At 46.2% G+C, this 13,651-nt stretch overlaps 1 protein-coding gene across 7 annotated transcripts in view; it reads left to right on the forward strand.

Moving 5' to 3' along the window:
- Positions 1-13,651, forward strand: part of MID1 (midline 1) — a 352,594-nt gene that overhangs the window by 241,813 nt on the left and 97,130 nt on the right. For 5 of the 7 annotated variants that reach the window (XM_072817545.1, XM_072817547.1, XM_072817544.1 and 2 more), the window contains exon 2: positions 3,653-4,368. In XM_072817545.1, the coding sequence (XP_072673646.1) occupies positions 3,709-4,368 (660 nt within the window). In that variant the 5' untranslated portion in view covers positions 3,653-3,708. The remainder of the gene's footprint in view (positions 1-3,652; positions 4,369-13,651) is intronic. The other 2 variants (XM_072817549.1, XM_072817548.1) reach the window with 1 other exon arrangement.

Below are 13,651 nucleotides of genomic sequence, written 5' to 3' on the forward strand. Positions count from 1 at the left end.
GAGAATAAACCATGCTCATTTCCTCGGGTGGGGGGATGGCATGCATGCTCGCCAGTAACATATTGTCGAGGAACATAACAAAAATATTACCCGTGCCGCAGCAAGGTCTGCATAAAGCAAGAAAAGGGTCAGATCCACCATAGATCTGGAACCCAGAGCCCCTTCCCTGTGGGCAGCGTGCAGGCAAAAGATTCAGAAAATTGGCTGCACCTCCGCTCCACATCTAGGTATTTAGTCATCACTTAATACAATTAAACCAACATTTATGGCGTAGACACTCGCACAAAGCACAGCGCCAAGCGCTAAGGCAATAAAAGAAAAGGATCCTGTTCTGAGCAGCTGCTATTAAATCATTCTTACGTGAAGTGCCCCTAAGCGCTCGCCTCACCATTATTTCCACTGATGTCAGGGTGAAATCCCATCGCACATCATTTCCCGTTAGCAGCCGAAAGCCTGTACCCGCTTGTCCGAGGCTCCCTCCGCCCCTCGTTCCGTTGTCGCCCACGCGGCATTTCATCCCTGTCTCTTTGCGGGGGAGAGTCTCGCTGGTATTTTCTCTAGCTCTGCGTGTCTCTATCTTCTCCTACGTGAGTCAGCAAAATAAGGTCCTCGGGCCAAATCCAGCTCGCTACCTGTTTTTGTAAATCCGGCATTACCGGCCAGCCGCGCTCACTCGGGTGTGTACTGCGTGTGACTGCTTTTGCGTGTTACCACACCCGACTTGAGCAGCGCAACAGAGACTGTCTGGCCCGCAACGCCAGAAATAGTTACTGTCTTGCCCTTTCTAGAAAAAGTTGGCTGACCTCCCCTCAAATCTGCTGAGAGATCCTTCGAGGCAGTGGCTGGGTTGCGTGCTCTGAGGTTTTTAACCCCAACATCTGTACGGTTACCAGTTCATTCAACAAATGTTCGTGTCCCACTGTGTGCAAGGCAAGGTTCCAGGTGCTGGTGGTGTACGTCCCTCAAAGAGCAAAGCAAAGTCTCTGCTCTTATAGGGTTTACATTCTACTGGTGGGCCAGTGGGGAAGGATGGCTCAGTGACCAGACTAATAGGATGCGTTGGGTGACAAAAGTTTGGGGGAAAGACAAACTGAGGTGGGGGGTGGGGGAGGAGGATTGCTGCGATGGATGGGCAGGTGGTCGTGGTGGTAGCAGGGGAAGTGGCCTTATGTGGGACGGGCCTGGCGTGTTTGAGGAATCGCAAGGAGGCCTTGTGCCCAGAGCAGAACCAGGGGTAGCGTGGGAGGAAATGAGGTCATTGTCTGAGTCTGTGTTTTCTGGGGCTGGTTTTCTTCTGGTGAGTTGCTCTCTGAGTGAGATGGGAAGCCCCTGGAGGGTAGAGCAGAGAAGAGGCAGGCTCAGTCGTGCCTTAACAGGTTCTCTGGCTTCTGAGTAAAAGATTGGGGGCGGGGGCAAGAGTGAGCCGAAGGCAGGAAGCCATTAGGAAAGCTATTGTGATCATCCAGGTGAGGCACGATGTTGGCTGGCCCACATCATAGAGCTGGGATGGTGAGGATGCTGGATTCTGGCTTCTGGAGCATAATGTCTCCTGAATACAACATCAGCGTTTCCACTGGGGTCGGCAGCGGAATCACCTCTAGAAATGGTTGATTGTGCCACGCTGGGGTGGGATCCTGGCACCTGGCATAAAAAGGCAGTCATCACAGCTCTCCAGACATGACTGGGGCTCATCCTTCCATTGGGATCTATCGGTAGGCGTTCTTGTTACGCCTGAGAACAAAGCAGACCAAAAGGGCAATGTTTTCCCTTTAATTTACGTCCTTCAGATGGAAAGGGAGAAGTTCAATTTAGAGATAATTCTGTTTTTTTCCATGATCAGCCAAAATAATGGTTAATAGCTAACCCCTTTCAATTTCTTCCAAGCCATGTGTCGGAAGGGGTGGCTAGGACCGCGTGGGGACGGCGGGTGTCTCCCCACGGCAGCCCTGGGGTTGCCACTGCACGTTGTGGAAACATGAGCAAGCTTTCATATTTCAAATCTCAGCTGCCCATTTATTCTTCCTCCTGTGGTTAACGTTAGCGAAGGGCTGAGGATCTTTTTAAGATACCAGGCTCCTATGAAGCCAGCAGCTCTTTAATTTTTAACAAACTCAGCGGCCACTTGACGCTTTTTAATGATCAGTTCCCATTCAGTTGGTGGCGAGACGAGCAGGAGCTTAACCAAAGCCCCCCCCCCCCATGGTGTTTCTGAGGGATGCTGTGGCAGGAAGGGCCAGCATATTCTAGAAATCCGCCAGTTTTGTCAATAAACGGAGGTGTGAATACAAAAAGGCCGCCTGTCGGAATCACTCAACGCAGCTGGGGATGAGAAGCCTTCCCACGAAGCGGGAAGCCGGCCCCCCCAGGGGGATGGGACCCCCGCGTCCCCTGGCGAGCGGCACCGTTCTCCCACAGCCCGCAGTGCGCGGCCGCTGGTGTGCCCGGCGCTGCTCCGCAGACCTCTGCTAATGGCCTCGAAAGGGGGAAGGTTCAAAGAGCCTTGGTTCCCAGGCCTGCTAATGAGCGCGAGGCCTCCTCCCCGCTAACGAGCCGGGTTTGTGTGGGATTGTGTCCCCTGCCCCCTTGGCCAAGGGTGGGGGCAGGCCCGAGTTCACAAAAGCAGCCCGTCGAGGTGGCGCAGGGAGCGCGCAGCTGGGCCACCCGAGGGCAGCGCGGCGGGCAGCACGGAGCTGGCGGGCCCGGCCTGTCGCTGGCCGCGGGGACAAGCCCTTGACGGGCCTCCGCCGGCCTCCTGGGAGGCCTGCGACCGCTTTGCAGCGCTGCCCGAGCTGCGATCCTAAGCACTTGTCCAGTGAATCTGGGAGCCACGGAAACCCTTGTTCTAATTAACTACATCGCTATTAGTCATTGGTACCCGGGCTCACCGCAGCCACCGAAAAGGCCCGCAGATATTTCTCTCTGCTCCGCTCTGCCCACCCACAGCCCACTGCCGGGTTAAACAATAGAATTATTCAGGAGAGTAACGAGCGCATGCCAAAAACCATCGCCTCGATCCCAATCATCTCTGAGAAAGTCAGTTTTTCCTCAGGAATATATTTTGGAAGCTGACATCCCATACTTAGGCATTATCATTTCCGCTGAAGTCATGCGTTTGAATTCCTGCCCATTTCATGCCCATGTGCGCGAGGAGAGCGTCTCTAACTTCTCCCGAGCCTGCTCTAGAATCGCGGAGTCCAAAGGCCTGCAGACGCGTACACACTCACGAGTGTAAGTTCGTCAACTCAGAGTTAGGAAAGAGTCCGGTTCATTAATTAACGTTTCTACAATTTTCATTCTCGACACAAGGTAAAAGTTGGCCGTGACACAATGAGATGATTGTGATGAGATACAAACCATGGCGATTACGGTTTCGGTAACTTGCCAGTGGGGAGTGAGACCTTTCTGACAAACAAAATTTGCGAAAAGAGAAAAAAAAAATGTGCTGCTTGCAGTGGCTGGAATTGGTGTTGCTGGCTTAGGGTGTTTCTACCCTCCTTGTTCCCCCAGCGAATAGAAAGAGAATTGTTTGGGACGTACACACAATTACCCTTCCATGACCTGGGTTTGGAATGATTCTGAGATGCATTCAAAGCTGACAGCTGCCCATGGCTGACCCCCTCGCGCCTAATCAGATCTCCCGTTCTGTTTCCAGATAGCTGATCAGCTTCCTTGGATTTTGCTGATGACCCAGGAGAGCTTTGCCTGAAGATGGAAACACTGGAGTCGGAGCTGACCTGCCCTATTTGTCTGGAGCTCTTTGAGGACCCTCTCCTGCTACCCTGCGCACACAGCCTCTGCTTCAACTGCGCCCACCGCATCCTGGTGTCACACTGCGCCACCAACGAGTCTGTGGAGTCCATCACCGCCTTCCAGTGCCCCACCTGCCGACATGTCATCACGCTCAGCCAGCGAGGTCTAGACGGACTCAAGCGCAACGTCACCCTTCAGAACATCATCGACAGGTTCCAGAAAGCGTCAGTGAGTGGGCCCAATTCCCCCAGCGAGACCCGCCGGGAGCGGGCGTTCGACGCCAACACCATGACCTCCGCCGAGAAAGTCCTCTGCCAGTTCTGTGACCAGGATCCTGCCCAGGACGCTGTGAAGACCTGTGTCACTTGTGAAGTGTCCTACTGTGATGAGTGCCTGAAAGCCACTCACCCAAACAAGAAGCCTTTTACAGGCCATCGTCTGATTGAGCCAATTCCGGACTCGCACATCCGGGGGCTGATGTGCCTGGAGCACGAGGATGAGAAGGTGAATATGTACTGTGTGACCGATGACCAGTTAATCTGTGCCTTGTGTAAACTGGTTGGGCGGCACCGAGATCATCAGGTGGCAGCTTTGAGTGAGCGCTATGACAAATTGAAGGTTAGTCCGATCCGCCTTAAGCCAACCCCTTTCTGCCAGCAAATGTCATGGAAATAAAAAGTGTATTCACTGCTCGCTGCATGGCAGGTGAAGGTTTTCTCTTCACCTTTGTTATCTGATTAGTTTTAGCATGTTTTTTGGCAGCCTATAAATGTTGCACAATAAGGGTATCTTGTAAAAGTTGACTGCTGCTTGTAATTTTAGCGTTGTCAAGGTGAGGGCGAATTTGAAAAATCTGGATCATTTTCAGTCCTTGCAGTTGAGAGAGGAGGGGGGGGACAAGGGGGGAGAAGGAAAGAAGGAATGGCAGATAAAATCTGGCTTTGGGCATTTGGGGGGCATTTATTTTCTTCACTCGTTAAAGAAAGCTAATTTCACCCGAATTGTACCTGTATCTAGTTACTTGCACAAACAAAAGGATAGAAGGAGGAATGCCTATAGCAAATGCGGGATTTCAGAGGACATGTGACCTTGTATTTCTTGTGTGAATGATATCTGGCTTATTGGTGAGCTAGAGTGCTCTGACCATCTCGGGTTTCGAGAAGGAATTCCTTTCCGAATAGGCTTTTCATTCAGTAAGGTTACAGGCAAGACTGTTTGAACTTCACTTTTAACATGAAATTATCAACCTAACTCCAGCGCGGGGAATGATAATTAATATGACTATATGTCAAATTAAAAAATCACTCTCTAAATATGGATAGAATGCACCAGGGAAGAAATAAGTCAGGTCTCCAGATGTCTGATCAACTGCAGGCGACGGTGGGTCTAATTATGGCAAACTCAGCCGAGAGTTTGCTCGAATAGTGAGATACTGTGCGCACCGGTTAATTTTAGATCACAAGACGCCAATTAAAAGGAAAGGAAGTATAAATTAAGAGCTTTGAGTAAATATATATTGAAGTCCTTCCTCTCAGGAAAAACACACTCTGTGTTGTTGAGCAAACAAAAAAATGAGTAATGTGATCGAGAGTGTTATCACTCAGAGCACATCGTCACCTTTCACAAATGGTTCCTATCACCTTGCCTTGGCGCTAATGGGTGGTGCATTTACCCGGACCTCATAGTTTATTTTGTGACGCTGGGATCAAGGGACGACACCTGTGATTCGGTTTGGCTGTTTCTTGAGATGCTGAGGGAGATCGGTGAGCTGAAGGGAATCCCGCTTCTGCATGTCTCTTGGGGGAACAAAAGCCTCACCTGGGCAGCATGCTCTTAAGTGTTCAAGGACGACGGGTGCAAATCCATCTGTAAACCTGGAGAGGAAGTTAAGCCCAAGGATTTAGGTGCTGGGGATAAGGGGAGACAGATGCCGGCCGGTTTTCTAGTATAGTGCACGGCACTAGCCAGAAACACACGGCTAGAGTCAATGATAGCAGAGGCAAAGCGTGTGTGAATTGGGCCTCTGATAGTCTTCGGAAATCGATACGGCATTGATCTCAGAAACCAAGGTGGTCATCTCCCCCACTCCTTTTCAGTTGGGGACAGAACGGTTAGGATGACTGGACATAGGTGTTTTTGTTTTCCAAAATGTAAACAGGGCGGACGGGGTCTTAATCAAAAAGATGTTCCTTTGACTGGATTGGCACTGCCTTCTAATGATCGATTGTTAAAACACCACAATGACTGATGTTCAGTATGCAGCAACCTCCAGACTTGATATGTACACTTGGTAGTCAGGTTCTGCTCATTATTTGTGTGCTATCATAGAGGAGTTATTAATTATTTACAGAACATCTCCAAATGTACGAGGAGATACAGTCCTGCTCTCAGTCGTTTTTGTGATGAAAATGAAGCTCTTCAATTATGAGCCCTGCACACTTGTGTGATCAAGCCTGTGGGTTAGCGGTCGTTGATACTGTCACCGGGAGGGCCTGACAATTAACAATACAGTATATTTTGTCCTCTAATTGGAGAAATATAAGCATATAAACATCAGCCAGTGTGCCAAAGCACATTTACAGCCACTCAACAAAACATGCTTATGAGCATTTCTTTACAGCCATTTCACAAAATGTGCTTATGAGCATTTAAACAGGTAACCTGCTAGCACCGAATGTCCTCAAACACGCCACTTCCATTAGAATAAAAAGATCATAAGAATATGTTGACATTTGAGGTGTCTGTGATAGTTATCACATAGTTATGAACATATTTGCTTTTTAAATTTTGGTTTAAAACCCATGTACAGGGCAGCCCGGGTGGCTCAGCGGTTTAGCGCCACCTTCAGCTCAGGGCATGATCCTGGAGACTTGGGATCGAGTCCCATGTCAGGCTCCCTGCATGGAGCCTGCTTCTCCCTCTGCCTGTGTCTCTGCCTCTCTCTCTCTCTCTCTGTGTGTGTGTGTGTGTCTCATGAATAAATAAAAATATTTTTTTTTAAAACCCATGTGCAACATGGACATTAATCTTTGAAGAAGTAATAGCGTGTCGAAAGGACCAAACCATGGAAGGGTATTTTTTTGTTGTTACTTTGGTCTGAACAAGTGAATGTGCTCTGTGTCTTTTTCTGAGGCTTTAGCATCTCATACAGAAATGGATCTGGATGATGTGGAAATATCAAGCATGGAAAAGGTGAGGGTGCTTTCAAGGAGAAGTGGATAGATGCGCCGTACTTACTTGGATATGTAAGGAGGCAGGTGTCTCCTGTTGGAAAATGTGTTTGTCCTTTCTGTTAGTAAAAGTCCATTATTCGAAGACGGGAAGTCTGCAATGATTATGAAGAACAGTTTTCTCACACTAATCTTAAACTTTGGGGGGACTTTTCCTCATATTAGGTCTCAGTATGCATGCACTTATGTAAAGAATTGGAATGTACTTTTGTACATTACAACTCTCTTGCTAGGTACAAAAGAAAAGAAAGCATAAAAATTCCAACATGTAGAATTTATGCAAATGAAACCTTCCATGTCATCTGAAATAGTATCATGTCAGTGATCTAGTGCTTTCAGAGACTATGCATTGGGAAGCACTCATAAAATATTAAAGCAAAGAGAAAATTAAACCAGCATTTCCTGAACTCTATTTTAAGATAAAAAGAGAAAAGTCTTCCTGCCAAATGCATGTCTCTAAATGGAGCATGTCATAATGTGGACCTGTTTGCATCATTTTAATTGAATTCTAAGAAGCCTCTCAGTCCTCAAGTCTGTATTAAAAGTTTGATTTGTGAACCACATAACACTTGACAGAATTGAATATAATGTATTGCAGAGTTTTCAAGGAATTGCAATGCAGTAATTCCATTTTTTTCTGTTCCAATGTGCAATGTGGAGGCTCTTGGTCCTTTTTGCTAGTTATACTTATGAAAATATACTAACTGGGAAGAATTGACCTTTCTTTGCCCTTCAACTTCAAGTCAGCTGATGCTGAAGGTCCAAACCATTGTTTTGCATTTGTGACTCTAAAGGCTGGCCGAAGGAGTTTATTCGTACGATGCCCATTTCAATGGGTCATCCCATTGGACTTTTGTCATTGTCTGATAAAGGCTCCAATTAAAGCTCAGCCTGCCTGTGCAGTCCTCATCTAGAGGTAAAGACAAGGGATTTCACTCTTGGGTTTCATTTATAGATTGTAAGGTTCTATAATTTTGAAAGTCCTGTACTTTATTTGCAATTGGGAAAGTTGTAAGTGGATAAATAGCTAGGCTTTTTTTTTTTTCTCTTTCCTTAGAATTTCTATAACTTGTTTCTTTTTTGAAAATAGCAGATATAGTGCAGTTTCCATGAAAGGGTGTGGGTGTGTGTGGGTGTGTGTGTGTGTGTGTGTTGCATGATGTCTCCACAGCGTGGATAGAGGCCAGAGATGCTTGTCCGTCTGCTTAATTCTCAATAAATTCTTATCAGCTGCTTCGCTGATTGACCTTCGCTTATTGAGCCTACATGAAAACTTAAATTCATACTCATATTGCAGATATTTATTCTTCTATATGACGAAGCATTCTATATAGTATAATTTCTAAATAAGAGCTGAGCCAGATATTACATAGCATTTTATGCAACAGAACAGGAACCATTACTTTGGTCTATATTGCATTTTGTTGGCTTAAATGGTGTGAATCTTGATAAACTAGATCTCAACTGATTGTAGGACAGTTCACATTTGTTTCATGCCACTATGCGATGGACACTTGATAGACCCATTATACCCATTGTTTTGTTTATCCTCCAGTTAACCATATCTGGCACAGTGTTTTTTTTTTAACAGGCCACCAAAAAGTAAGCTAATATATGCTTAAGAAATGAACAGGCACAGTCTCCTTCTTTCATGGAGCTTATAGTCTAGTAGAGAACTCCAGTCGGGTAAATATTGGTGGTGGATCGAGACACACCATGTCCAAAGCAGGGACACCAACCCCAGCCCTGAGTGATGGAGAACAGCTTCCCAGGAAAGGACCATTGATTGCACCCACCATTCCAGGCCTTTTATTAGGAAATATGTCCAATTTACTAGATGTCTGTAAATTCCCTGGTATTAATCATTCTTTTTTATTGTTATCTCATGTGACATCCCTTGTGTGACCCTCTCTGTGGATTCAAACTAATTCACTATAATTCCAGGCTAGATTTTAATCTAAAATACGAATATACCCTATGACGTTTCACCATATGATACCGCATAGTGGGATGTGTGGGTAAGTCAGACATGTGTCTTGTAAAATGTTTTTGGTTATATATGCGGTCTCATCAGTTCGAACTGGCTGCTTCCAAATGCACTTGTGCTTGTGTCTCTTTGAATCTGCAAAGTATGTTTAAAGTTCCTGTGCGATAAAAATATATTTTCCAAATATTTGTAAGTCATGTTAAACCTATATTTTATTGTATTGTATTGTATTTATTTTTTTTAAAGATTTTATTTATTTATTCATGAGACACACACAGAGAGAGGCAGAGATGCAGGCAGAGGGAGAATCAGGCTCCAGGCAGGGAGCCCAATGTGGGACTCGATCTCAGGATACCAGGATCACGCTCTGGGCTGAAGGCAGATTTTCAACTGCTGAGCCCCCCAGGCATCCCTGTATTTTATTTTTTTAAGTTAATTGTATGTTTTTAAGTCATAAGAGACACACAGAGAGAGGCAGAGACATGGCAGAGGGGGAAGCAGGTTCCTCCCGGGGAGCCTGATGTGGTACTCGATCCCAGGACACCGGGATTGTGACCCGAGCCAAAGGCAGACACTCAACTACTGAGCCACCCAGGTGCCCCATAAACCTATATTTTAATGTTCGTATTTTGGTACCGAAAGGATTTATGATATATGGAGTAGAAGAAAACATCTCCAGGGATAAGTTTTTAACAGGAAGCTCAAGTCACATCCTTCTCCCTGAAGAGTCTCCTCTTGCCCTTCCTTCACCTGCAAAGAGGAAGGTATTTTGGCCTGATGCTTGATTATTCCTGGAATCATTTTCAGTAAGTTTGGAGAGTTCTGGAAAATGCACAGAAAAGCATACAGTCAGGTGGCTGTGTAAACAAATGTCGGTCTTGGGCACCTCCCTTAATGTTCGAGAAACAGAGCTAATGATGTACTTCCTTGCATGGCACTTGGGAGGACATAATAAAATGTGTCACATAAACCCTCAGTGTCGTGCCTGGCACAGAGGAAGCCCGCAATGTGTGTTAGAACACACAATGTCTGTTGGAAACCGGGGGCTGGAGCGGTGTGCTATGATGGTTAAGGTATGGACTTTGGAGGGAGACTGCCTTCCAATTATTTTGTAATACTGCTTGTATTATTTGCGAGATAAGGGTCCATGTCGTTGCTTTAATGTGTTATGTAGCTTTGTTTCGAAAGCCCCTGGCAAAGGCCAGAGACACAGGCATGAATAAACACTTGTTGATGGACGTGTCCAGAATTGATGGCTTAGGGAGGGCTGTTTCAGGATTTGAAGGAGGAAGAGATGACTGGTCTTGAGTAGACAAGAAACCTTGCTTCGGGGTGGTGGGTTTTAAGCTGCCGTGACAGATCGGTGGATTAGGCATCAAAGTAGAGAGCAGCCTTCCTCGGGAGCGAGGCCAGCAGAGACCTGTTGGCAGGAACCTGCAAGACGGTGTAGGATTCTAGACAATGCTGGTGAGAGCCTGGGGTGTCGACTGAGGGGCCCGGAGAGAATGTTGGGGGAGATCTTGAAAGCCTCTGAATGCCAAGCTAAGAGTTTGGGACATTTTTACTCTTTTCTATGGGGTGACGTGGAAGCAATTTTGTTTTTGAGAGAGAGGTGGACGTGATGTCTATTTTCTGAAGGTAAGATCAATTGAACACATCAGCGCCCACAGAAGAGATAGAGCAGGGAAAGACACTCATATTACTTTACAATTTGTGGTCTCTCTCCCTCTCTCTCTTTTATGATTATTTATTTATTTATTCATGAGAGACACACACACACACAGAGAGAGAGAGAGAGAGAGAGAGAGAGAGGCAGAAACATAGGCAGAGGGAGAAGCAGGCTCCATGCCGGGAGCCCGATGTGGGACTCGATCCCAGGACTCAAGGATCATGCCCCGGGCTGAAGGCAGATGCTCAACTGCTGAGCCACCCAGGTGTCCCTGTATTTTATTTTTTTAAAGTTAATTGTATTTCTTTTTTATTTTAATTCATAAGAGGCACAGAGAGAGAGGCAGAGACACAGGCAGAGGGAGAAGCATGCTCCATGCAGGGAGCCCGATGTGGGACTCGATCCCAGGATCCCGGGATCGTGACCCAAGTCAAAGGCAGACGCTCACCCACTGAGCCACCCAGGCACCCTGAACCTGAATGTCTTAGCATACAGATAACAATGAAACTTTATTTAAATATATAAGCTGAGTGAGCTGAAGCGAGGAAGATCTGTCTGTGCATGGGATCTGAATTCCAGTTGAAACGTTTTGAAAAGAATGCGATTCATCTCGACCAGTTACGAAGTTAAAGCTAGTCGGATATGCAGAAATTACGTTAACTAAACAGGCCAGCTTTTTAAGGCTGCCACATTCAAAATTCTCCTTCCTCCTAGGTCATTGACAAATCATGAATTAAGTCCTTCTTAGAAAGAGTGGTAACTTTTTCAATACTGGATGAGTAATAAAGAGAACATAAGTGGCCTGAGAAAGTGAATGTGGCTAAAGATTTTATTCATTCTCAGTAGGTGATGTAAGCGTTCGGGAGAAATCTGATAAAATTGCATTTACAAAATCCATTTAGAACCTACTCACTTGATGTTTTAGACTTTGGGGCGTGATACTTAAGGTCTCTACCCGTGAGGATAGCTTTTAAGCTGACAGAGGAAACACATTTTGCATTTCTCATCAAAAAAGAAAATGCCTGTAAAGTGCCTACCATGGTGATTGGCACATAGTAAGCGTTCCGTGAACATGAGGTATTATTATATCTGGGCATTTACTGTTACAGTAAAGGCTTCATTGGTGTAATCCAATCGTGGATTTCCTGACAGTATCATAAATTACTCAGTGGTTATAGGGTCGATTTGTGTTTCTGGCTGACATGGGAAACTGAACAAACTTCAGGGGAATTATAATTGGGTGGAAACTTTGATTTGTCCTTCTTTCGAAACCAAGCTAGGTAGTAAAATGGACTTTTAAGAAGCAGTGAGTGGTAGGCTGAAAGAGAGGGCTGTAAGAACAAGCACCATTTTGAAGTCCAGTCCATGGGGGATGAGCCAGTCTTTCATGTTCCTGGTTTACCTGATGGAATCAACACCAGAGGTGTTGACGGAGGACCCGTGGCTATTTCCTAGGGAAGAGGAGCTGGCTGAGGTTTATGCCACGACTGTCACATTTAGACACATAGAGGCGGATGAGACGAATGTAGACGACATGACACGCGGGCAGCCCAGACCAACCACAAGCTCAGGAGGCCAGCTTTCTTTTTTGCTGTAGACTGCCTTCGGTGGGCGAAGGAAGGATGGAGCAAGCTGGCCTTGGGCTCTGTTAGCAGCTGTGTCCCTTAGAATGGAAAGAAGAGGTTTTGGTGTTGGCTAGGGCCAGGAGAGGAGGAAGGCCCTGGAGTGAAGGAACTTGCAGGAGAAGCCTTCCAGAGGCTTCGAGCCCCCCCTGCATTGTAGCGGCCCTCGGGTCTTTTGTTCTCCTTGCTCTCCTGCCATGGGGACAGAATGTTGTTAGCTGCCTCCTCCCTTATATCTTCTATACTGCTTATACTTCCCTATAGTAGGGAAAAAAATCAGGACAATAAGGCCTTTTATTCGCATTGGATAGTGTAGACTAGGTTATCGTGACTAAAACAATACAGGAACCATGAAAAGCTTCTACCCCATTTGTGCCTTTATAAATGATCTTTTCCCCATCTGCTTTATGAAATCCCACCAAGAAAAAAAAAGAAAGAAAGAAAAGATCCCTTGTTTATGCTCCCGATGACTATTTGTTTGTAGCTACTGAGATCAGCACTGGGTAAACTCTGGGAATGCAGAAACGAATAGCAAAGTCCCAATGTAATTATAACACACGATGAGAGTATATAAAAGGACCATGAAAAGAATTCTGTGAAACTCAATCCATGAGATAGGTATTTAATATGAATACTAAGTCAGGAATTGCTGACTTACGTATTGCTCTCTGGAAGTCGCCTAATTCCAAAAGCTCAAGCAAAAACACACCTCCATGAAGAGCCACAGGCAGAGGACACACAATGACATTTGCACTGTGCATTCCTTTGGAGTGGCTGGTAAGGGCAAGGTTGGAGGGCTCCCAGCTGTAATAAAATCTGGGCCGGACCCTTTTTTTCTCTCTCTATTTTAATATTTTATTTATTTATTCATGACAGACACACACAGAGAGGCAGAGATACAGGCAAGGGAGAAGCAGGCTCCATGCGGGGAACCCGATGTGGGACTCGATCCTGGGACCCCAGGACCATGACCTGAGCCGAAGGCAGATGCTCCACCACTGAGACACCCAGGGGCCCCTGCCGGACCCTTCCTTATTAAAGATCTACTACTCACGTGCTTTTCCTCAGAGGTCTCTAAGTCCTTCCTGAACAGGGCTCAGAGATCAGGTAAATAGCCAGGCTAGGAAGCGGTTTATGTCATTTCCACACTGAAGGGACTCATCTCTAGGAAGACACTGTGAGAGGCAACCGGAGGAAGTGTTGTGTTGCCAAGCCAGCTGCTGGGCTGGCTTCATCTGTTAGGGATTTTTTTTTTTTAATGAACTTGGGCATTAGGCTGAATATCCTGGCCTGATAGAGAGGTTTATTTCTCCTTCCTTTGACCCTTGACATGGCTGTTCAGAACTCAGTTGCTCTTGGTTGGCATAGTCAGATTAAAGGCCAAGAGAAGCAA

This window comes from Canis lupus, chromosome X (genome assembly GCF_048164855.1).
Source record: "Canis lupus baileyi chromosome X, mCanLup2.hap1, whole genome shotgun sequence".
NCBI lineage: Eukaryota > Metazoa > Chordata > Mammalia > Carnivora > Canidae > Canis > Canis lupus.